The 26,502-nt window shown below is 43.5% G+C and overlaps 1 protein-coding gene across 2 annotated transcripts in view; it reads right to left on the reverse strand.

Annotated features, from left to right (window-relative positions):
• PTPN12 (protein tyrosine phosphatase non-receptor type 12) overlaps window positions 1–26,502 on the reverse strand; it is a 262,737-nt gene that overhangs the window by 147,536 nt on the left and 88,699 nt on the right. For both annotated transcript variants that reach the window (XM_029615046.1, XM_029615047.1), the window contains exons 7-11: window positions 15,061–15,120; window positions 12,705–12,847; window positions 12,240–12,306; window positions 6,400–6,477; window positions 6,196–6,294 (exon numbers count right to left, since the gene is read on the reverse strand). In XM_029615046.1, coding sequence (XP_029470906.1) covers window positions 6,196–6,294; window positions 6,400–6,477; window positions 12,240–12,306; window positions 12,705–12,847; window positions 15,061–15,120 — 447 coding nt within the window. The remainder of the gene's footprint in view (window positions 1–6,195; window positions 6,295–6,399; window positions 6,478–12,239; window positions 12,307–12,704; window positions 12,848–15,060; window positions 15,121–26,502) is intronic.

Raw genomic sequence — 26,502 nt, forward strand, 5'->3', positions numbered from 1 at the left:
AAAAAGAAAAAAAATTTTTTTAAATGGGCTGGCGGCTGTCGGGCCGAAAACCGGACGCTCAATTTTGCCGGCATCTGGTTTCCAAGTCGTGGCTGTCAGCAGGCTTGAGAACTGATGCCGGCAAAATTGAGCGTCGGCTGTCAAACCCGCTGACAGCCGCCGTTCCGGGTCAAAAGGAGGCGCTAGGGACGCGCTAGTGTCCCTAGCGCCTCCTTTTGCCCGTTTCTACCGCACCACCTAATTTACATACTGTATCGCGCGCATAGGCGAGTGGCCTGTGCGCGCGCCAGGAGAGCGGGCGTTCGTCCACTCTCCCGCAGACTTTACTGAATCAGCCCGTAAGTGATCAAATGCTACCTTAGAAAGGGAAAACAATTCCCCAAGTTTGAGAACACTGTGACCAAGAAGTTAATTTGAACATCTTCCACACCCTAAAGATGCAAAGCCACAGCTACCTTCAGATTCTTTCCAGCCCACTGGAGCAGCAAATCCAGCACTTGAAACATCTAAGGACAGGTGTGACAGTTACTACCCTTAACCAATAAGCCTTCATACTCAATACAACTCCATTATTGCTCTCTGCTTTAACAGCAGGGGGAAGAGAGGATAAGGGGAAATAGATTCAGATAGCAACCAACAAGGACATCAATTTTTACAGTCTGGGAAAACAAATAAGCAGGGGGTAACTTGCTTATGTGGCTGTTACTACCCTTAACCAATAAGACATACTTTTGATGCAACTCCAACTTTGCTCTCTGTTTCAATGGCATAAGGTAAAGGGGACTCAGACAGCAACAAGAGCCCTGACTGACGGTTTGGGAAACTATGCTACCTGCCCTAGACAACATGCTTTCCAGCCTACCAGCTGGCCTCTGCCACTGCTATTCAAGCCAGGGGATCAAGATCCATGCCTACAATCAATTTTTGGAATTTAACCACTGTTTGCAACTTAGCCTAGCTCTGGCATCAGCAGTCGTATTTAGAAATTAGTTACTGTGAATTCCATTCATATGGTAAAACCCTCTTGAAGAAAGTCATGTGCACCCTTAACCAAGGTACCAGCGCCAATACCACTGCCATGGAACTAATGAGCCTCATTTGATCCGTCAGATCAAATGGTCTTATCCATGCAACGAACAGGAGTCTCAGCTACTCCAGGGTCTGAGAGGAGAAGACTGTACACTGTCTCTCAAAAAAGTTGACTATCCAACTCAACTTCTAAAACCACTTAACCACCCAGTGGGTGGTTCCTTCACTTTTCTGTGCTGATTCCAAACACTCAGAAAGATTAAAAAAAAATAAAAAAACCCTTTCCTTACACAGTGTTGCCATCACAACTACCACCACTTTTGAAAAAGGTACTTATAGCAGAGCAAACCCAAAGAGCAGGGCTGAAAGAGGCAGAGTCTCCCCAGCACCACAAAATTAAAAAGGGCTGACAGTATCTCCTTACTGGGCTGAAAGAATAAGCCCTTGGGAGATCTAAACAGAATCAGAGACTTTCTCCCCATCCTACTGTCAAAAAGACCTCTCATACAATTTCATGCAGAACTGTATGAACTTAACATGCCTTAGATCCGGAAAGGGGTGAAAGGATTCTCTCTTTATGGGAATCACAAGGAAAAAATACCAGCCTGGCCCCCTTTGGGTTACTGAAGCTGGCACCTCTGCTTTCAAACACAAGTTACTTTTTTTTGGCAGCCTCTCACCTCTTGGCAGAGCAACAAGGGGAACCATAAAGTTATTTGGAATCAGACAGCAGATCCCCAGAGCATAACCATCACACGACACCTAAGACCAACCGATCCAATACAATTTAGATCGAAGTCCGATAAGTTGTGAAAGTCATTGCGTATCACCGGGACCTGATAATAGTTCTCCTAAATAAACTCGCTGCCCCCAGAGTTACTTCACCATAAGTATCCCTCCATTCGTCCTTCCTATGTAGAGGCCCTGCTCAACTAGGGAGCGAGAACTAGTCTCTCTAAGGAGCTGTCAGCTTTTTTTTGTAGAAGGAAGCCCATTATCTGAACCCCCCACAACGGAATAGAGAATAAAACAGAAAATATCATAATGCCTCTGTATCGCTCCACGGTGAGACCATCTTGAGTACTGGATGGAGTTCTGGTTATATCTCAAAAAAAGATAGCAGAATTAGAAAAGGTACAGAGAAGGGTGACCAAAATAAAGGAAATTGAACAATTCTGTGAGGAAAGGCTAAAAAGGTTAGGACTCTTCAGCTTTAGAAGAGAAGGCTGAGGGGAGATAGGACAGAGGTTGTTAAAATAATGAATGGAACAAATAAATGTTAATCAGTTGTTTACTCTTTCAACAAGTACAAAGACTAAGGGACACAATGAAGTTATTAGGTGATACATTTAAAATTAAGAAAACTTTTTTTTTTTACTAAATGCATAATTAAGCTCTGAAATTCATTGCTAGAGGATATAGTGAACGCTATTTATAGCTGCATTTAAAAAAGGTTTGGACAAGTTCCTGGAGGAAAGCCCATAAACCAATAAGTTGAAGTTGCAGAAATCCATATAAATCTTTAAAGTTATTTTATACCCGATGTGATGTGCAAACGAATGACCGTATAAAAAAGTTTCAAATAAATAAATTTCTTATCCCTGAGATAAACAGCATGGAATCTAATCCTTGGGATCCTGCCAGGTACTTGTGACCTGGATCAGCCACAGTTGGAAACAGGATAGTGGACTTGATGGACCTTTAGTCCGACCCAGAATGGCAAATCTTCTGCACTTACGTAATATTCCATGCATGCAGGGAAAAAAAAATTAAGGTTGCAAACTCTTCCTTAAGTGTGCTAGGGCCAGAGTCTAGCAGAGACACGGCTTGCAAAACAGAACAAGTTTGCAGATAAAATAATCTTGCAAGCACCGCAGTAAGTGCAAATCCTATCCAGCGCTATATACACCATATAGCACTATAGAAGGGTTAAACAGTAGAAGTAGCAGCAGCAAGACTCCTGCAAGCCTCCATCTTACATGCCATACTAGCAATAGGCAATTCTCGCTTAAGACTGGCTCAGTCACCCAGCCCCACAATTCCTTGGCATGCTACATCCTTCCCATGGAAATGGCAGCCTGCTCAGTCACTGAGCCCAGTAGATCCCACTTAGTGAATTCCATATGAATCACTTGATAAAACCAGAAGATAGCCCAGATACAGGCTCCCACAACATGACTTCTGGAGAACCAGAAAGCTTGAAGCTGTATGAACAGATAAAAGGACCCAAAACCATTAACTGCCGAAACCTTCGCAGCGCTGGGAAAGATAAGGACAGAAGAGAACTTGTAGGAAGCAGGACCACCAGAGCAGCACAGCAATATGTAAGCCGTGCTCCCATTCCGAAGAATAAGTTTCCTCTGAACAAAAACACTTCAGAGCCAAAAAATTCCGGGAGTGGATTCCAGAACCAGAGCCAACTCCACATCCTAAAGTATCATTGGTCTTGAACTGGGGAATGCCTGACTTGGAGCTTGCAATTTATGCATGGAGCCACTTGTTCTGGGCCCTTGACTAGCCCCTATGCACTTCCCCATAGAGGAATAAAATGTGGAGCATATGAGATCAAACTCTAGCCCTAGAAAGGCTTCAAGCATGCACCAGATAACACTTTTTTAAAAATTTCCATACCTGCTACCACAAGCTGACAGGCTAAACTCCTGCTCTGCAGACTGAAAGGAGAAACTCTGGTTCCTTAGTCTCCTGTGCTCAAAAAAATAGCTGCCACTTCCACTGCAGGGCTCCTCTCTTCAGAGAGAACCAAGGCTGAGCAACTCACCAAAGCAGACCCCCCCCCCCCCCCCCCCCAGCTCTGAATCCATTGCTCTGCAGACTTTTCTCCCCCCAAAAAAAGCTCAGCAGAGCTTACAAGCTCCTCCTCTTGCTGCCTCAGAGCTCTCTGGGACTGCAGAGCACAAACATCTTCCCACGCTCTGCATAGGAAGCCTCGAGTCTCCCGTGGCGCTAAAAGCAAACCACCACAGCTGGGACTTATGGAAAATACCTCAAGCTCCCTTGTCCATGCTTGCAGCCCTGATGGTCCCGATGTCTCAGCCACTTCTACTGAGCACTTTAAAGTTAAAAAAAAAGTAATCGTACAGCACCAGAAAAACAAATAAGGGAATTGCTTTTCTTTTTATAAAGGAGGCCAGCTATAGGGAGAGAAGGGCAGAACCCAGCCCTAGCCCCCTCTTAGTCCCCCAGGCCCTACTCAACTGAGGGAGGAGCCTAGGTTTTCACTTCAGGAGCTTCCTAATTTTAATCGATTAGATCCAGGACTCTGTTGTACAGAGGGAGGGAGAACGAGTTTCACCTCAGGAACTGCTCGCTAACCTTATTTTCCTGTTCACCCAGCCTAACCAGTCTGTAGACCACAGCACAGTATGCTTGCCCAACATCTGCTGGAGACAAAATACTGGCAGGCTGAGGAACGCATGGATGCATATGGGGGGGGGGGGGGGTGGGTGATGTCCGTGAACCTGTTAATCTGTCTCCATCATCTGGTCTGGTCTAACTGGATGAAAAAGGAAACTTATCTTGAGAGAAAAAGACAGACATGTCCATGCAATAGCTTTGATGAAAAAAAAAGACTGGAGGAGATCTCGAAGAAGTGTGCGTATTCAGGAACTCCTGCACATGCTTAGTAATCTCTAAGAGCTGGGTTTAAATCGGCACCGTTGGATGTTGTCAGCCATGTGTTATGGCTAATTCATGCCTGCTTGTCGACACGCATTGTACTAACATGCTGTAAGATAGTTACAATACCTAACAAATCGAGCCTGCACTTTACTAAAACTGCAATTATGCTTGCCATCAACAGAAACCCATGCACATATCACACAGACACATGCAAAACATGAATACATCATTAACTTCTGAAAAATTAATTTAGTCAAGATTGATTGATTGTTTGGAACAAAAACATATGGCTGTAACGAAAAATAAATACAATTTTACTCCAAGGCTATATAAAAGTATCAGGGCACCAAACAGGAAACAGCTTTGGTAAATGGCATGCAAATGTTTTGAGGACACTAAGTAGAACTATTATTGTAATTTAAAAAATCCACTTACTTCAACCAAGTCATTAGCTTTTTTTTTCTGGAATATATAATAGTCCACTTAGGTAATTTTTAAACTTCAAAGGGAAACCACACGAGTACTTTCCCTTTGGAAACAGATGAAGTACGCACACTGAATACACCAGCATAGTTTGCACCTGCTCTTTTTTTCACACAGCTAAAAAGGGGAAAATAATAATTTCCTCCCCAAGACCTAAACATGCCCAAAGGATGGCCCCCTTTTAATGTAGCTGAAAGTAAAGGCATTGTGAACTCTGAATACTTTTTAGCTGCTTGGAGGGAAATCTTTTGAAACAGGCCAATGTACCTGGGTAAATCCGTATTTAAATGCTTAAATGGCTTGGAAGACTGCCACTACATTTAAATGCTGCTTTACCCTTGGTTTCGAGAAATGCAAACTATAACATACCTTCATTGCTTTCATGAGCAATACTAGAAAGTGTTACGAGCCCTGTATCTGTTGATCACAACCCAAAAAATCCACCTGCCACCACCTAAGTTTGTTTTTTTTCTGCTGGAGACCAAAATAAGTAACAAAAAAACCACACACAAGTTTTCAGCAGGTTATCGGAATCCACCACAGTCATACAGCAGCCTGGTTGTGCATTTTCCCTGGAAACACAATGGAAGCCGATCCACTTTTGCAATGTAGCAACCAAGACTAGACAGATCGGTGAAAAAGATTCTGTCACAGTATGTAGACCCGACTCTGGCCGAATGGAAAGGCATGCGCATTTGTGATGATTGAATGCTTTTTTCTGGCATGGTGAGGAGATTAATTAATTTGCAATTCTGTGCGTGATTCAAAGACATGCGGACACATGGACATAGAGGAACCATTCCCGCAGATAAAGAATTTTAAAGAGAAAAGGTTTTGAACTCACGAATATTTTGAAAGTATTCGAATAAGCTCCACAGCAGTCCCAGAGGCAGCTCTAAGAACAGAGTGAAACTCAGCCAGAGTCAGGTCTACATACTGTGACAAATGAAGAATCTTGTGCATTTTCCCCTGACACACACACGTCTAAAACCGTGCTAGTTCCAAAGAAACGACAAACAATGCATAGAATGAGAGCACACATACCATCCCGTCTGCGATCTTTCTATTCACAAGGCTTTCATATTTTTCTAGCTGTTTTTCAAAAAGCTGAGCAATTGCTCGATGAACAAGTTCATACTGCTCCTGTAGAAAGGATGTTAGAGGAAATGATTATCGGTAAAGATTCTGGAGGAGAACTGCAGCACGTTAACCCTACCAACACACACACCCTTACAAGCAACACTTTACCTTAGTCTGTACTGCAGAATGCCTTTGCGTCCTCATATCTTGTATTAAATTATATATGTTGAATTCTTCTGGTATTTTCTAAAACGACATGGATGAGAACATGGAAGATGAATCAAACTAAGGAAGGGTGATCTCTGTGTTTACCAAACAAAAATTACTTTACTCCTTAAAAGGTTACAGCAGGTCCAAAGAAAGGGAAATTAAATGCCTCCTAAGGGATGGCAATCTCTGCAGAAGAAAAAAAAAAAGTCTGGAAACGGCAGATTTATAAGCATGAGATTGACACTGCATATTAATAACAAATCATTTCTCAGAAACAGCAGCATCCTTATGCAGCATAAAAAAGTATGACTTAGGATTCCAATACGCTGTCCCCTTGCTGGAGTAACAGAAAAACTCCAAAGGCAAAATGGGATTGAAGATATTTCTGAATATTTGGGAACCACTTGTCACCAATAGGTTTTTACATAAGCTCCTGCAATATCAGAATCAACAAAAGTTAATTTATGAATCAATCATGAACAGCAGTGCAAAACATTATATATTCTACAAAGGTTGCATCATAAAAAGTGTTATGTCCTCTTTGCTTTCTTCTTGTCCCAGACTACATTGTCATGCAGGGATATAGAAATTTAGAGAACCTGGGCTTCGGGAACAGGGAATTTTCCTCTATTTTTGATTTGCTCATTTGTCTTTCCTTTTTTTGTTTTGTCCTTTGGAGGCTTTTTTTTTTTTTTTTTTTTTTTTTTAACGTCTCATGCTTTTGACTCTTAGCTGTCCCCCATTCCTCCTGATTTTCCCTCCCTCAAGTCTCTGAACTGCTGCCATCGTGGCTCTCCTCGGGCCCAAACCCATTGGTGTGGGGGTGGAGGGATGGCAGGCAGGGTGGTGGCAGTGGCTCCCCCTAAGGATCCAAGCCCAGTGGCAGCAGTGGTGACTAAGCCAAGAGTGCATGGGGGTAACTTGCTGATGTGGCAGTTGCTACCCTTAACCAATAAGCCTTGAAACTGTTAATGCAACTCCATCATTGCTCTCTGCTTCAATGACAGGGGGAAAAGGGAAATTCAAAACAGCATCCAATGAGGGCCCTGATTTTTATAGTCTGGGAAGCTGATAAGCATGGGGGTAACCTGCACAGTGCAGCAGATACTAGAATAAGTTTGCTGGGCAGACTGGGTGGATTATTTGGTCCTTTTCTGCCATCATTTCTGTTTCTATGTTTCAGCTTTCCTCAGGACCATCAAGGGCAGATTCAGTTCTCCCCAGACTCCAGGGCACCCAATTTCAGGAACCTGGCAACCGGGATTTGGTCCAGTCTTGTCATCCTGTGTTTTAGATTTTGTTATAGGCTGAAAAAAACTCAAATTTTAAAAGAAAAGTGCACTAAAAAAATGTAAAAACTACACACATATAGTTCCCTCAAAATGATTTTTATGAACACAAATCCACAGATCCTGAAAATATATCCAGAGTTCATCAAGCTAATTATATAGCAAGTTCTCTTTCCATGCTTTACTGAAGAGTGCTATCAAGCAGGAACACTTCGATAGGACACTAATGCATGAGAAACTCTGGTGGTAACAGGACCGTCGTTGCAGCTACAAGCAGTTTCATTCTGAAGTGCTACAAAGGATGGGACTACTCTGAGAAAAATAAATTGAACATTCACTAGAAAGGGGTATAGTTCAGTCCATCAAATGATCATATTGTAGGCTACAGTCATACAAATTCATACTACCCTTCCAAAAATAAATAAATAAAGGAACTGGGTGGGGGGAGAAAAAGGCAAAAATAACTGCTGAGAGCCAGTATTTCTATGGCAGTAGTGTCTTCCAAACCACAAAAAGTTTATTCTTGCATATCAAACATGATCTCTATCTCACAAATGCTCCCTCTGCCTGGGCCAGAAAGTTGAAAACAGTGTTTGCTGCATAATCCAGCTTCTTTCCAGCCCTCAAGCCATTAACATACTTGTGGCATAATACCATCTTATTTTCAGTAGTCTTAAACCTCTTAAAATTACCCAACACCGACTACACCCATCTATGGGAATAGAAATCAACTTGTTTCGCTGTAAAGGTCAACTACATTTCCAACATCTCTCCAGTTTTATGATTTCTGACCCCAGATGATATTTATGAAACATGGAACACAATATAAACAGAAGCAAACCTATGGTAAAGAAAATCATACAGGAAATGTGCCAGATTAATGCAAGTAGGGTTTTCATATTAAGGACAGCTAGAAAACAAGAAAGCATGTTTGCTCCCTGTAAACAGGCGAATCAGCCATCACACATGGGTGATGTCATCTGACAGCACCAAATTGGACCCTTCTATCCTAGTTCATAGAGCTTTAGCTTTGAGCATGTACAGAGTTCCCATGTGAGCACTGCCTCATAAGCCTAAGAAGTTGCCATTCTGGATCAGACAGAGGGTCCATCAAGCCCAGCATCCTGTTTCCAACAGTGGCCAATCCAGGCTACAAGTACCTGGCAAGAACCCAAGCATTAAACAGATCCCATGCTACTAAAGACAGTAATAATCAGTGGCTATTCCTTAAGTCAACATGAATAATACCAGTTTATGAACTCCTCCAAGAATTTATCCAAACCTTTTTCAAACTCAGCTACACTAACTGCCTTAACCACATCCTCTGGCAATGAATTCCAGAAGTAATTGTGCATTGAATAAAAATAAATTTTCTCCGATTTGTTTTAATGTGCTACTTGCTAACTTCATAGAGTGGCTCCCCTAGTCCTTGTATTATCTGAAATAGTAAATAACCATTCAAGTCTTTTCACGTTTTTATAGACTTCCATCATATCCTCCCCTCAGCCATCTCTTCTCCAAGCTGAACAGCCCTAACCTCTTTAGCCTTTCCTCATGGGGAGGCTGTTCCATCCCCTATCATTTTGATCACCCTTTTCTGTATCTTCTCCAGTACAATTATCTTTTTTGAGATGCAGCAACCAGAACTGAACACACTATTCAATGTGCAGACTCACAATGGAACAATACAGAGGCTTTATGACATTCTCAGTTTTATTTACCATTCATTTCCCTAAAGATTCATAATATTGTTTACATTTTTTGACCGCCACAGCACACTGAACAGACTATTTTCCACTATGACACCCAGATCATTTTCCTGGGTTGTAACTCCTAACATGGAACTTAACATCGTGTAACTATTACAGCACGGGTTAATTTTCCCAATATGCCAATCCTAATTTTCACAATCACCTTGTACTTGTCCACATTAAATTTCATCTGCCATCTGGATGCCCAATCTTCCAGTCTTGCAAGGTCCTCTGCAATTTATTGCAATCTGCTTGTGTTTTAATTACTCTGAATAATTGAGTTATCTACAAATTTGATCAACTTGTCATCCCCTTTTCCCAATCATTTGTAAAATATTTTAAAATGCATCAGTCCAAACACAGATTGAGGGACTCCATTTTTTACCTCCTTCCACTGAGAAAACTGACCATTTAATCCTATTGTTTCCTGTTTTTTTTTAGCCAGTTTGCAATCCACAAGAGGACATCACATCCTATCCATTGACTTTTTAGTTTTCTTAAAAGCCTCAAATGAGGGAATTTGTCAAACACCATCTGAAAATCCAGGTACACCACATGTTTATTAACCCCTTAAAAAAAAAAAATAAATAAAGTAGCAGATTTGTGAGGTAAGACTTCTCTTGAGTAAATCCATGTTGGCTGTGTCCCATTCAACCATGTCTATCTATATGTTCTGTGATTTTGTTCTTTAGAATAGTTTCCATGATTTTTCCCAGCACTAAAGTCAGGCTCACTGGTCTATAGTTTCCCAGATCACCCCTGGATACGTCTTCAAATATCAGGGTTACATAATGGACAAATGTCTTCGGTCTGTTTCCCCCTTCATTAATTCAATCTCCACCCCAAGCAGCAGAAGAAACCCTTATTGGTCCTGAAAGCTGGAAGGATGTCTCTCAGTGTTGCACTATAATCAGCCAGGGCTGCTACAATAGCAGCAGCTATCTCCCTCTCCTACCCCAGACTCAAGCACATCACATACATAAATATGCATGAGCCCAGCTGATCCCAGACCATTTGCTGCACCAAACCAGGTAGCACTATGATCTACGTCTCAGGGCTAGTCCATCTTTTGAACTATGTTTCTCTCAAAATTGAGACTACTACCGGTACATTAAAGAGAAGCTTAATAAAGCAAAAGTTTTACCCATAACAGGTATTCTCCAAAGACCATAGCATAACCAGTCACCCTGGATTCATAGCCTGAACAAATTTCAATGATCTTTGAGATGTCAGGATCAAATGATGCTGGCCTACTGGGAAGGACTTTGCTCCCCGAAGCTGTTTTCACTTTGATTCTGTGCAGGTGGCACCAATGTTGAGTCTTTGTCAAGACACCAGTGTCAGTGTCCATCCACTTTGTGCTGAAGTACAGGTCTTAACAACCAGTTCAGTTAGCATCACAGAGCGAGCTGAGACGCTCGGTGCAGGCATCTGTACTTGCCTGAGGTGCTGAGTGAGGGCCTTGAGGATCCTTTTGTCAAACTCCCTCTAAGATTGCTGTATCCAACACTGGAACAGCTTCAGTTTGAGAAAAATAATCTCCTACATAACCAGCGAAAAGTACCAATAGCAACAGAATGGACCCCTGGAAACTGACAACTGAACCTATAGATGGAAGGTAAGTAAATTCCCTAACAAAGCCACAATCTCCCTTCTCTTCAAGACCTACACTTATCAAGAATAGTGCTAAGGCTTCAATGCAGAGCTTCTTGAGATCCAAGCTCAAGCCCGAGGAACCCCTCGAGTGCTGAGCAGTAAGAGCAGGAATGTTTCATGCTTCTGAGCCCATGCTGCAATTCTGAAACAGAGGACGATTAAGGCTCTCTTAGCATAATTCATTGGTAAAGCTCCTGGGTCCTCTGATGTCAATGCTGTTGGTGCTGGTGTTGTACTGAACTTTGGTTTGACAATTTGAGTCTCCAAAGCTGGTTGAGATCTCTAAGCATAACCAGGATCACACTGCTATAGCCCAAGACAGCACATGGACATTTTATGATGGTCAGTAATAGGAATCTTGAAACTGCAGCAAGAGCAATGCAAGAAATAAGCAGATTTCTTTTTGGACATTGAGAGAAAAATTGAAGCATAATCACTCAAAATATATCCAAACATAAAAGGGACTATCTGAGGCTGTCAAGGCAGCATCACAGAGGAAGGACAAAGTTCAGAGCAAAGAAACTACACCAAAACTTAGAAAGTGCCAAAAAGAAAAATCTAAGGATATTACCAGGATCAGAGAAGATTAGATACCCCAATCAAAAAAATAGAAAAATCTCACATTGTGGTACCACATGGGAGAAATGCATCCAACTATTACAGCAGACAAAAAGGACAGAGGGGATATGTAAATGAGAAATCATGCAGATGCCCAGAAAAGCCTTTCCAGGCTTCTCCAGAATACAGATATCATTGCATCAGGATTACTAGATGATGTAACCCATGTGTTTGACTGATTCATCGCAATTGTCCTTGAATATTTATAGTTCATGTTAAGAAAGTGACATAACTGCTCACAAATAATCATTTAGATAAGATAGCAATATATAAAGACAAGTAACATAACTGTCTCTGCAGATAAACAGCTCAGGTATTCTATAAACACTACAACTTACATAGAAACAAACAATGGCAGAAAAAAAAATTATACAGCCTATCTAATCTGCCCATTCACAAACTGAAAATTGTAATGGTAATTTCAGCCATTTATATGAAACAATGCCTCATACCATAGTATTTTATTTCAACAAATCCTTCTTACCCCAGCTTTCAGCAAGTTCCAGGTATAATCGATGGCACAAATGGCTCCCGTTCTTCCACATCCTGCACTATGGACAACAAAAAAGTTAGAAAGTGAAATCTGTTTTGTTTAAAATAAGTTTATACCATCAGCATTTTTCAACACTAACAGAGCATCATAATTTGACTCCATCTAATATTAGATCCTTGTTTAGAAAGAGCTAATGTCTCTTCATCTCATTAATACATCACTGATGTAACTAAAGTTTTAATTGAGCCCAGTGGTCATGCAGGCTGCCTGTTGTACATGTAAAGCTTTCTTGATATCTCTTGATTTGACAAAAGCATAGGGGTGCAGTCACATGACTCATATTTATAGGTCCTTGGAAGAAGCTTATCCTCAAAACTTTAGAACTGATTTGAAAGTAAACTTGAAAAAATGAGCTAGAACTATAACATTTTCAGAAAGGTAGGAAATATTTAGTACCTGCAATGTATACAAATTGGAACATCCTCATGCTCCTGGTAATTTCGCATCAAACTGATCATGTCCAGAATAGAATCAAAAGATGAAGGAACATCATGATCAGGCCAGTTCACATAATGAAACTGATGAGTTCTACGAGATTCCTGAGAAAAATAGGACTATGGTGAGTATTTCTTAAAGAAAAATGTTTCTACCGAAAGTGGAAAATCATTTATTGCAGCCTTTGTCTAAGTGGAAGGCCTTCTTTCAGGTCCTCAAAACAGCTTCTCCCTGAATCAGCAACAAAAAGCTAAACAATTAGTCTTCTTCATGGATCTCTGTTCTCCAGGAACCCACTCAACCTTTTAAGCATGTCCATTAAAAAAAAAAAAAAAAAAAAAAATCTTCCAGATAAGGTAATAAAAATGATCATTTTAGTCTCATAAAGACACCTTCCTGTCCTTTCATTTGCTCTAGGAGTAAACACTTGTACTGCAAGATCCTCTAGGATCATTTAATCTTTTTATACAACGTAGTCAACATGTCCTCTCCACCTTTTTACCTTATTATAGAACAAAGGCCTTATTTAATAAGATTTTCTACCTTTATCCCTTCGAACTTAGCACCCCTTTCCAATGCCTTTTCTAGCTCCTACACTTTATGTGAACTGGGTAACTTCTCACTTCAAAGCTGCTGCCTCGTCCAAGCTTTAGAAAGAAAACTTTCTGGAGTCTTTATCCCTTCCAAAGAGATAAACACAAATATCCAGAAAATAATTTTCAAATTTGTTACTTACTTAAAAGTGGTACCTTGAAGCACCGAGTACTCAATAGATATATTTTTAATATCAAAATGGAATTTAATAGGAGATACAGACGATGCCACAGCAGTCACTGCTTTTCCCCTCTTCAAATGACATGCTTGAGTAGTTAAAGTTCCATCTCTGGTGGGCATACAGCACACTCACTAGCCAGCTGGAGACGCTACAGTAGTCACCATCTTTGTCTCCCTCCCCAAGCCTAGGCCAACCACCCTCCATGGCACATCCAGACTGAATCCAGATCCCCTACATAATGCTATGGCAGAAATCACAGAGCAAGTACCAAAATGGAGCTGAACTCAAAACAATAAGAAATAAAGAAAAGAAAAAGAAGTTATATAATTCCCTTATCCAGAGGAAAAACACTTAAGTCTACAAAAATAGTATAGGCATCAGAAAATCAAGCTCTCCAGTTTTTGCAAAAAACCATATAGTATTTTGATCAACTAGATCAGCAGTTCTCAACCTGTGGATCGTGACCCCTTTGGGGGTCGAATGACGATTTGCTAGGGGTCGCCTAAGAGACCATCGGAAATATGGGTTTTTTGTCGCTCCTCTAGTCACTCCCTCCCCTCACTGGATGCAGTAAAAAAGTTCATCCTGCGCTCCCTCACTCCCTGATTGGCCGGTGCTGGGCAAAAGGGGCTTGCCGAAGCAAGCCCCTTTTGCCCAGCACCGGCCAATCGGGCAGCACGCCCTCACTCGAGTCACTCCCTCCTACTGTAAATGTTGGAATGCGTTGGAAGAGGGGTCGTCTTATACGGCGAGTATATCCCAAACTCTATATTTTAACTGTAAAAGTTGGGGGTTGTCTTATACGCCGGAAAATACGATATATACAGTACAGTTACTTAGGCCTATGAACAAAAATAATTTTACGGTTGGGGTCGCCACATAGTGGGGAATTGTATTAAAAGGGTCGCAGAACTATAAAGGCTGAGAACCGCTGAACTAGATCTTCAGGACCCAGCTAGCAAGTCAGCTTTTCAGGATATTTCTAATGAGTATGTAGGAGATGTATTTATATATATATATAATATATAATGTTAATAGTTAAAATTTCCCTTTTCCTATGCTCTCCTTTAGAGTTATTTATTTAACCATCTCTCCTCTCGAGTTATTTAACCATTCCTCTCAAGCTGATTTAGTTATCTGTCTCGTTACTATACCTTAAATTATTGTAAAGCTTGTTGCTATGTTACGTTACATTGTGAACCGAGGTGATGTTTCTAACGTGCCCCGGTATATAAAAAAAATCTTTAAATAAATAAATAAATAAATATGTTGGAAGTAGTACATGCAAATATATCTTATGCCCAATAATTGGGGATATCCTGAAAACCTGAGTGGCTAGGAGGGCCCACCCTCTCCCGACAGGATTAGGTTACTTGATTCATGTTTGCATCTGGAACTAGCATGCTAGGTGAATCAACCTAGTAGGGAAAAATCAGAGCAGCTTGTAGGGTTTACAAATGCCGTGGGGAAGAAAGGAGTCATAAAACTAGCATTACCACTTGTCTTAGAAAAATGCAAACCTACATTATTTTAGCTACTTACATTCTGAAACTCAAGTAATAGCTTTCTAATAAAGTAGTCCGTTCTTGCTTCTTCAGCCTCCTAAATAAAGGAGACATTTGTTTCAAGATATAAACATCATAACACTATTGCTGTGTATAAAGAAATTCAGTTATTAGTGATTTTTCTGATGGTAGGCAGTTTCCTCTTATTCCTTTGGGTTTCCAGCTCAGTCAGAACTGGCCTCTATAGTACTCTGGAGATGGAACAGCCTTATAGTTAGAGTAATGAGCTCGAGACCAAAGGCAAGAGGACAAATCCTGCTTCTTGTCCTGATGCTCAATTTGACCTTGGGCTAATCATTTTCTCTCCTATTGCCTCAGGAACCCATTAAGACAGGATGCTCTTTAGGACAGGACTAGTTATGAAGTTTGTGCTATATAAAGCAAAGGAATTTTCATTTGAAACTACCCAGAATATTTATTTTTAATTCTCTTACATACCATTTAGTTCAACCACTGCAGTCCTTAGGCAGGGGCCACAAATCACAGCTCTCTAGTACATGGAATGTGTGCACCCCACATGAATCCCCAGAAATGCATCTTAAGGCAACTTACTGGAGATGACTCCAAATTTGTCCTATTGTAGGAGGGCCTTCTTTCATTCAGTCACTCCCCAAACTAATTTGCACTTTCAAAAAGGATTTCAAACTCTTTCTTACAAGTGTTCATATTCCAGCTTGCCAGCTCCAAATCCCTCTTAGCAGCTGCTCTACAGGCCAAACCTAGTGTTGCCAGACTGGGCTATTTCCCTTTTCCCCCCATTGTGCAGCAAAACGTTATGTGGTTGGGCTAGTTTTGGGCCGGGCAAATGGGCACCTGAGTGCTAGCAAGCCTCTTTCTTGCTGGTTATCTTTTCTTCTTGGCTGCGGGCAGCCGATGATTTCACTGGCAGCAGCCAGAGGCTGCAGGAGCAGCAGAAGGCGACTGGTTGCTGCAGCTGGCAGAGCTCAGAAGGCAGAAGAAGCGTGCAGACAGAGGAAGAGAGCTCTTACACCACCATGGTCATACAAAACAAATTACAGATTTAAATGAAACTCAAACCTGGATGGTAACTAGTTTCTTTCCATCTAGTTCTTGTGCTGGTATCACTAACATTTTCTAGCAAGGAACAGCACTAAACACAACTAACTCCAGTCAGGAGGTTCTACAGAGAGAACACTGTGAAAAGGAAGCTGGCAACAAGTCAATCCGAATAGCAGAAGCTTCCCCATCCTGAATACAGCCATCATTATGCGGTCTCATTTCTCGTTTTAGCACGAGGGATATTGAGTCACAAGAGACTTCTCTCAAAGCTTACAATTTTACGTGCCTACAGAAACCTGAGATTTGTTCTTGTACTTCCTGTAATTTGACTTTACTTATTTTGCAACTTGTTCCTTTATTTTCTTGTGGCAACACAAGTAAAGCTGTCATACCAATAAAGTTATCTGAATCTGATCACTGCCTGACTGATGCTGCTTGTAAGAAAACAGCGCAGCCTGCTAGCAAGGCCCAATCTCTCTGCCCATACTCCCAAACCTGCTGAAGTTATCATTACTACCACTGAACCCTTCCTCCATCTTGGTGCTAAACCCAAAGCTGCTAACCTCCCCCTCTTCACCCTGCTAAAGTCTCATAACCTGGCTGCTGCCTGGGAACCAGAGACCAAAGATTTTACCACAACAGGAGGTAAGAGGCAAGACTAGGGGAAGAGATAGCACAAAAATAAATAAAACGGTGGTGACTGAGGTTTAGCATCCTGGGGTAATTGGGAGACAAAGTAGCATTATTGGATAGGTGGGGGAACGAGGAGGAGGGGAGAAAGGGGATGTTGAGTGCCATAGGAAAGGGCAAAGAGAGGGGTTGGTTGGCAGGAATAAGACTATTCTGTAGAGGGTGGTGCAGGAGGCAGAGGGGGATGGGGCAGGAGAAGAGATGAGAGCAACCGAGAAAGAGGGTGAGAAACAGGGGAAGAGAGATAGGTCGGGGACAGTATGGTGTGAAAGTGGGAGGAGGAGGAGAAGAGCGTGGAATGCTCAGATGAAGGATCAAAGCTGGTGACAGAGGAGTGAAGTGCAAGAGCCAAAGCTGCTGTTAAGTCTCTTGACAGCAAGTTTTCAACAGGACACAGGCTTTTTAGCTTGTGCAATCCCAGCTAATTTTCAAGCACAAGATACTTGTGTGCAGCGTGTTTGAATATCAGCTTGTGATGCGGGTAAAAGCACGTGCATACCTTAAAGTGTTGATTGATGGCATATAATGCACACTTTAGTGGTGGTCCATTATATGCATCCATTTTTTTTTTAAACAAATATACTGCAAGGTTTGCAAACATGCCTCTCAATGCAGACAAACTTACACGTTATGAAAATATGTTATGTACACTCAGGTGTTTCAATATGCATGTATGGAGATTCAGCCAGTATACTGGTGTAAGTCCTCATTTTACACATGTAAATCCCAAGTGAGCATTTGAAAATGTAACATTTTATATGCTCTTGAGTTATTAAAGAAATACCAAATCTGTTAAAAACTCATGCAAGCGGCAGAGTTCTCTCTCAATTTAATCTTCATCTTTGGAGCAATGCTACTGAATTATGAAGGTGTCGACTGAGTTTTGAATATAAAATCCAGATTAAACAGGCAGACAGTAGCACTGGGGGATTGGTGTTGAGGACAAGGGGGAGAAGAAAAATAGGATGTTGAGTACCACAGGAATGGGGTAAGGTTTTGTGAACACTGAATTTTGTAATTAGAAAATCCTTAATTTCTTTTGGATTTTGCTTGATGCAGTTTTGTACATCCACCTGTTGCCATACTATAAATACACTGCAAGTTTATGTTTTAATGCCTCAGAATAAAATGATTATTGAAAATACCATTTATCTTAGCCTTTGATTGGTCTTTTGAAGATTGGGCTACGAACCACCCTTTCCCTGGATTATTTGGGCTAGTTTTGGGCTACATTGCATCTTACTTTGGGCTACAAACCCAGTGTAAAATCTGGCAACACTGGCCGTAGCTGTGTAGGGAGGAAATCACAGACCACACCTGCAATGCCCCCATAGAAAGGATGGGATTAGGCTTGCTATAGCCACCCCAAGTTTACTAATGGCTTCCTGTATGTTCCGATAGCATTTAGATCATGGCTCTAGTCACACAAATCCAGGTGGCATGCTTTAGAGTGGCAGCCCCCTATTGAAAGCCTTTTTGAAACACACAAAATAGGAGCTGGTAGTACAGCATGAGGAGTACACAGTTATGATCCTACACATACACATTTAATTCTCTTATTCACCACTCCATGTCTGACCTCAAACACTGAGGGCCAGATTCAAAGTTGGCAAGAGAAAGGCAAAAGGTGCATAAAGCCTGAAATTTTGAAATACAGGAGAGTTGCTTACCTGTAACAGGTGTTCTCCCAGGACAGCAGAATGTTAGTCCTTACATATGGGTGACATCAGGATGGAACCCAATCACGGAACACTTTTGTCAAAGTTTCTAGAACTTTAACTGGCACACTGAGCATGCCCAGCATGCCACCAACTCTGCATCCAACAGGTGTCCCCCTTCAGTCTCGTTTGTAGCAAAAAGTTCGAGAAAAAAATAAAAATATAAAACGAAAGCGAACTCAGCTCCGCGGGGTTGCGGGTGGGTTTCGTGAGGACTACCATCCTGCTGTCCTGGGAGAACACCTGTTACAGGTAAGCAACTCTGCTTTCTCCCAGAACAAGCAAGATGGTAGTCCTCACATATGGGTGAACAGCGAGCTACAGGATGCCTGAATAAGTGAACCAAAAGCACCCAAAGACGTGCAACGGGCACAGAGGTGGTTTTGGGTATGAGGGCAGCCTGAGTTTCACAGTGGGTCGCAGAAAGGAAGTTTGGTTATTAAACTGGAAACAAATTACACAGGACAGACTGGCCAAAGATGGAATCCTGTCTGCCAGCCTTGTCAAGACAATAATGAGCTGCAAAGTTGTGGAGAGAGCTCCATGTGGCAGCTCTGCAGATGTCAGCAAGACGTACAGAACGGAGGTGCGCTACTGATTTTGCCATAGCTCTTACTGAATGCGCTTTCATGCGTCCCTGTAGCAGAAGGCCTGCTTGCTGGTAGCAGAAGGTAATACAGTCTCTGCCAGCCAGGTGGACAGGGTCTGCCTGCTCACCAGAACTCCCAGTTTGGTTTTATCAAAGGAGACAACTAGCTGGGTGGACTTCCTATGGGCTGGAGTGCGGTCCAAATAAAAGGAGAGTGCAGTCCAGGGAATGCAGGGCCCGCTCACCTGGATGTGAGTGAGGATTCGGAAAAAATGTGGGTAGTATTACGGATTGATTTAAGTGGAAATCAGACACTACCTTTGGCAAAAATTTAAGGTGAGTGCGGAGCACCACACGATTGTAGAGAAATTTTGTGTAAGGTGAGTACGTTACCAGTGCCTGTAGCTCACTGACTCTGCGAGCTGATGTCACAGCAAGTAGAAAGAGCACTTTCCAAGTGAGATGACTTAGCTCGCAGGAATGCAGAGGCTCAAACGGAGGTCGCATGAGCTGTGCTAGTACCATATTTGAGGTTCCATGCCGGAACCGGAGGACGCAGTGGAGGCTCCAGTTGGAGCAAGCTTCTCATAAAGTGCCCTACAAGGGGTTGCGCTGAGATCGGGGCATCTCCTATACCTTTGTGGTAAGTGGCTATGGAGCCGACATGTACTCTGATGGAGGAAGTTCGTAGGCCAGACTCCGAGAAGTACCAGAGGTAGTCCAGGAATCTTGTTGTGGGGCAGGAAAAGGGATCTATTTCCTTAGTCGCATACCACAAGGAGAATCTTTTCCACTTGGAACGATAAGATTTCCTAGTAGAAGGCTTCCGTGAAGCTACGAGGACCTGGGATACACTGTCAGAAAGGTTAACCTTTCAACATCCATGCCATCAGAGACAGGGAGTGGAGGTTCTGATGACGCAACAGTCCGTTGTTCTGAGTTATTAGAGTTGGATCTGTGCCTAGGCGAATTGGTTGTACTGAGAGGTTGTGCAGGATGGGAAACCAAACCTGTTGTGGCCAGTGAGGGGCTATGAGGATCATTGTGCCCTGGTCCTGCCGTAACTTCACGAGAGTCTTGCTGATGAGTGGAAGTGGAGAGTAGGCATTAGAAGACCCCTTGACCACAAGTGGGCAAAGGCATCCCTTGGTGGTGTCTTGTGGCTGCGGTGTAGAGAGTAGAGATTTCCACTTTGCGATTGTGAATTGACGCAAATAGGTCTATGTGTGGGCAGCCCCACTGATGAAGATTCGGTTCGCTACAGTGGGATCTAGGGACTATTCGTGGGGATGAAAAATCCGGCTGAGATTGTCCGCCATCACATTGTCAATGCCCGCCAAGTATGTTGCTCTCAGTAACATGGAATGGGAGAGAGCCCAGGCCCAGATCTGCGCTGCCTCCTGGCACAGCAGGTAAGAGCCTGTGCCGCTTTGCTTGAAGTACCACATGGCTACCTGGTTGTCTGTTTGAATTAGGATTACCTTGTTGGATAGGCAATCCTGGAAAGCAAGTAGGGCGTACCGTATTGCTCAGCTCCAGAAAATTTATCTGGTGCTTTGATTCCGCTGTGGTCCAGGTTCCCTGGGTTTGCAGGTTGACGACATGGGCTCCCCAACAGAGGTTGGAGGCATCTGTTGTCAGTGTAATTTGAGGTTATGGAGATTGAAAGGGTAGTCCTATCAGAAGATTGGACTCCTGTATCCACCAAGCTAGTGAGAGACCAAAGCTGGCTGGTGACATGGACAATGTGGGACATATGTTGATATGATTGGGACCACTGGGACTTTAAAGCCCATTGTGTTATTCTCATGGCTAGACGAGCCATTGGGGTAAGGTGAACAATGGACGCCATATGACCTAGTAAGGTTAGTAGATGAGCTGTTGTGGTTCGGCGAGTCTGCACTGCTTTGGCCAAGGTTGATAATGTGCTCGCTCGGTTCCTTGGGAGGAACGCTTTGGCTCGTATGGTGTTTAAAACCACTCCGATGAAGAGATATTTGATGGAGTCAGATTTGACTTGGGATAGTTTATGAGAAATCCCAAAGAGTGTAGTAGCTGTAGAGTGAGATGCAGGGAGTGAAGTACTACCTCCTTGGATGGTCCTCTGAGTAACCAATCGTCTAGATACGGATAGACGTGTATGCTTTGTTATCTCAGGTAAGCCGCTACTACTGCCAGGCATTTCATGAACACACGTGGTGCTGATGCTAGGCCGAATGGTAGCACTCTGTATTGGAAATACCGGTGACAGACTAAGAATTTGAGGTATTTTTGATGGTAAGGTGTTATTGCTATATGAGCTATGCCTCCTGAAGATCTAGAGAGCAAAGCCAATCTTCCTTTTGGAGTAGAGGGAGCATGGAGCCCAAGGTTCCTTCCTGAACCTTTCCTTGTGAAGATGTTTGTTTAGGGCACGAAGATCCAATACAGGACGAATGCTGCCTGACTTTTTTGGGATTAGAAAATAATCGGGAGTAGAACCCTTTTCCCACGCTGCAAACGGGGAACTGGTTCTATGGCATTGGACTGGAGGAGGGTTGAAAGTTCCTCGAGAAGTGGAGAATGGTCGGTTAAACTCCACACAGGACGAGGTGGAGAGTCCGGTTGTAGCATGAGGAAGTTTAGATGGTAACCTTGGACAACCACGGAAAGGACCCATTGGTCCGTTGTGATTGTATGCCATATGTTTGCAAAGTGGAACAGGCGGCCTCCTACAGGAAATGTTGCTGGAGGTTAGGGTTGACTGTTGCTCTCTAGAAGAGAGTCAAAATCCTGATGCAGGACCCATCTACGGAGCTGGCTGGGTTTTTGGAGGCCTGTGCTGACGAGGTTGACCTTTTTGATAGGGCCTGGTTGTATGAGTCCGGGACAGAGGAAGGTAATACCTACGGGTTTTATAGGTTAGCCTCCTGGGATCCATTCTGAACTACCTTTTGGTAGTGGACGAAAAGTCAGAGGGAAGAGCAGATAGTTGGCGCAATGTCTCATGATGGTCTGAGTTGCGCAACTGTTTCTGGAATTTTCTCTCCAAATTGACTCCTGTGCAGGGAAGGTCTGCCAACCTATCTTGGACTTCTTGATGCAAGTCTGAAGATTTTAACCATGCCAATAGTCTGGCACTTATGCCTGCTGCTGACACTCTGGAGGCAGTCTCAAATATGTCATAGGTAGCTCTGAACTCGTGTTTTCCAGCATCAAGGCCCTTCTGGAGGATGGAATTCAGTCCTTTTGAAACTCTTCTGGCAGGGATTCGGAGAAATCTTGCACCTGCTTCCAAAGGTTTCTGGAGTACTGAGTCATGTATAGCTGGTAGGCTGCTATACCAGCCATCAACATAGACCCCTGGAACACCCAGTGTCCAAAGGCATCCAAAGATTTCTGCTCTTTGCCAGAAGGGAAAGAAGAATGAGGATGGGACCCCTTTGCCTTCTGAGTGGATTCAACCACCACAGAGTGGTGAGGGAGCTGGTTTTCTGAAATCCTGGAGCTGATTGAACCAGGTAGGTAGCATCAGTTTTCCTGTTCACCGATGGGCCTGTACCTGGGTGCTCTCCTTTATAAAGCTTGCAATGAGAGGTCCTCTGAGGGGAGCGTAGTCTTTCCTCTGGGGGTGAAGGCTCCGATGGGATGTCCTCAGAATCCTGTGAGTCAGAGGAATCATCACTCCAGGGATTGTATGGCTGGTCTCCTGCACCTTGTGGTTCATCTCATGGAGGGAGAAGCCCTAATCCAGCCGGATCAGGAGGTGGCATCGATGGAATCTGTGGAGGCGGCAGAGGCACCGATGGTATCTGTGTTTTCGATGAGCGTCGGGGTGGCAATATACCCGAAGGCCCTGGAATCTGGTCAGGCATAGATGGGTCATGGTCTTCATCTTCTGATAGAGGAATTGGAGTCAATGGCGGTGGAGGAATCTGCGGCCTTGGAGGCATCAGTGGTCCGGGAGGCATGGACACAGTTGGAAGTGCGCCAATGAGGGCGTCCAGTCTTTCCAGTAGCGGAGCCAGCATCGTAGGCACCGGGTCAGGCCTCGGCATGGGAGTCTGTGCCGATGGTGACTGAAAACCTCGAAGTGCTTGGAGAACTGCCTCTTGAACCATCCGGTCCAATTCCTCCCGGAAGGCTGGTGTTGGTAACAGCTTCCGGGGTTGGAGGCTCCATAGGCGTTGGAGGGTCCACAGGGATATGTGAAGTCTCGGCTCCCGGTACCGGTGCAGGTGGTGTCCTGGGTCCAGAGGAGGATGGGGGCTCCTCTCCGAGACTTTGTTGATGGTTCAATCGATGCCTATGTCAATGCTGTCACCGGAGGAAGTCTCTCTTCAATGTCGATGCTTTTCTCGGTGCTCGGCCCAGTCCTTCTCCGGCGCACTGGATGAGAAGTTCGATGCTTTTGAACGCGAAGATCCCGGTGACTGGTGGTCACCGGTGTCTCGATGCTGAGACGTCGATAGAGACGGGGGTCAATAATGAATGCTGCTTTCAAGTCGGTGCACTCTTACCTGGAGTAGACTGGGTCGAGCGCTTAGATTTGAACAGGTATTCCGCTTTTTCTAAGCAGGCCCCGCGGCCTTTCGGAGTCATTTGGGCCCAACTGGTACACAGTTGGATGTCATGGGAAGGCCCCAAGCTTAAAACGCGGCGTGGGTCGGTGGTCGTTGGGCACCGATGAGAGTACCATCTGGTACTGACCGCAAAACGAGGTAAAAAAAATTACCAACGCTAGAGGAGGTCGGTCAATGGGGAGACCCCAGGATGGGGAAAAAGTTTTGAAAAGTTCTGTGAGGAAAAGTCTCACAGAGCTCCTGAGAACCACAAGGCAACTGCTGCGTGGAAAAAAAAAAAAAAAAAAGAGACTGAAGGGCGACCCCTGCTGGATGCAGGGTTGGTGGCATGCTGGGCTCAGTGTGACAGTCAGAGTTCCAGAAACTTTGACAAAAGTGTTCCGTGATTGGGCTCCATCCTGATGTCGTCACCCATATGTGAGGACTACCATCCTGCTTGTCCTGGGAGAATGCAAATTTTTCCCCCAAAGATTTTAATATACTGCCATTTTTTTCCCTCACAAACAAGTTTTTATTGATGGATGCACAACAAATTACAAAAGAACAATACCGCAATAGCCCAAAGATCATCATTTTCTGTACAAGAAATCCCCTCCCTTCCCCCAACCCCCGTGGTCTAAACAGTTCTTCTGCTGTCAGTCAAACCATGATCATAATTAACCTGACCATTTATTGAGTCTCAGATAACCCAGGTTACAGTCTCGTCCTAGAGCCATCAGAAGTAAGTTGCGTGTAGCTGTTTGTAGAAGGAAACATTAGTGAGTGCATCGGGCCGGTAGCGGACACATCAAATCCATTTGGCCAGTTTAGTTTTTCATGTCATGAGGGCCTGGCGTCGACTGGCCCTTGTTGATCAATGGGCGCCACACCTTTCTGAAAGTCTCAAGGAGGCTATGTTTATAGGCATGAATTTCAAGCATGCAATAAAGGAATAGTAGTCTGGCCAATACTGGAGCATCGCCACACTTCCACCGTAAGGCTGTCTCTAGCCTGGTGGCTAGACATACCTGTTGGCAAAACTTCTATTGAAACTTGTCCAGTTGTGGTGAAGGCAAATTTAGCAACATTAGTCCCGCATCCTTTAACCCTGATATCAATAGCGTAGATTCTAACCAGCTTGTCACTTGATCCCAGAAGGAGGATATGACTGGGCAACCCCACCACATGTGGATGAAAGATCCCACAGCTCCACAATCCCGCCAGCACAGGTTACTAATAGAGGGGTACATGCAATGTAACCTGTTTGGGCCCAAATACGACAGATATAGCATTTTATAGCACTGTTCCTGGAGCTGTGCAAAAACTGAACATTTGCTAGCGGACAGATATACCTGATCCCATGTTTCAGGCTCAAATGTTATGCCTAGATCTGTTTCCCAAGCTTGTATGTGTTTAGGTTTTTCCAATTATTCTTTAATAATGAGTTCCCATTATTAAAGAATATATTTTGGTTATCACCCCTCATGTCTTGATTGATTTGGTACAAAGATGCTCAAATAAAGTTTTTCCCAGGGCTAGGGAAGAGGATACTACAGGAGTTCCCAAAAAACGTCGGGCCTGAGAGTAAGCTAAGAAGGCCACCTTCTCTAACTGGAAGGCAGCCATTAAGGCATCCCTACTTAAAATAGAGGTGCCTTGTATTAAGATGCTCAAAACGATATATTTCTTTTCCTTGCCACACACGGAATGCACGATTTTGGCTACCAGCTGGGACGTGTCTATTATAGAATAAATGGGAAGAATAAAAATAAACCCTCTTGCCCACTAATCGATGTTTCCAGCACGACCATAAACGATATGTAGTAAGCAGGGACAGAGGGAGGGCTCTGAAAGGTCCCCAGGTGCATCTGGGTTGCCAGAACATAGCCGATATGGGCATTGGGCCGGTGAGGTAATGTTCTAGGCATATCCATTGTTTAACAGGGGCTGCTCTATGGATATCTGGAATTGCCCTCAGCTAAGCCGCTGCATAATACCAAGCTAGGTTTGGTACCCCAAGCCCTCCTCGAGCCCTTGTGGTGGCGAGCAATCCTCGGTGGGCTCCTATTCCATATAAAATCATAAACCTTTTCTGCCATAATTTTAGCACTGAAGCCGTGATAAAAATGGGGAGGGTAATAAAGAGATATTTATATCTCGGTAGAATACTCATTTTAGTAATCGCTATCCACCCCAGCCATGAGAATTGTTCGCTTTCCCATCTGCGCATGTCCGAGTCGAGTTTAACCAGCAGTGTATAATTCAAATGAAATAAATCATTGACATTTGCACCAATATGAATGCCCAAATATTTAATCGAGCCCTTTGCCCATTTAAAGGGGAAGAGAGCCTTAAGTATGTTCACCTCATCCTTTGCCACTAATATTTAGTATTTCAGACTTGACTAGGTTCACACGAAACCCCAATACTGTACTAAAAGAGTATCTCTTCGGAAACAGCTTGTAAAGATTGCGTGGGGGAAGATAGGGTGAAGATGTCATCTGCAAAAAGTGATAATTTGGAGTGTATGTTCCCTAACTGTGCCCCTACTATTTGGTTTCAGGCCCTTACTCGTGTGGCAAAAGGCTCGAGAAACAGAGCAAACAAGCGGTGATAGAGGGCAGCCCTGCCAGGTGCTCCTGCCTACTGGGATGGGTTGGCCATATTTGCAATTCACTTTCACACTTGCTTGGGGGTTGCAGTATAACATCCCAATCCAAGTCAAACCCGGGGCCAAACCCCATTTTAGTGAGTGTTTGGAATAGAAAAGGCCAGTGGACCAAATCAAACGCCTTTTCGGCATGGAAAGCAATAGGAAGGGGAAAAGTGTTTGTTTTTTTTTGTTTTTTTTGAGGCCCACC

The sequence above is a fragment of the Rhinatrema bivittatum genome, chromosome 9, assembly GCF_901001135.1.
Source record: "Rhinatrema bivittatum chromosome 9, aRhiBiv1.1, whole genome shotgun sequence".
NCBI lineage: Eukaryota > Metazoa > Chordata > Amphibia > Gymnophiona > Rhinatrematidae > Rhinatrema > Rhinatrema bivittatum.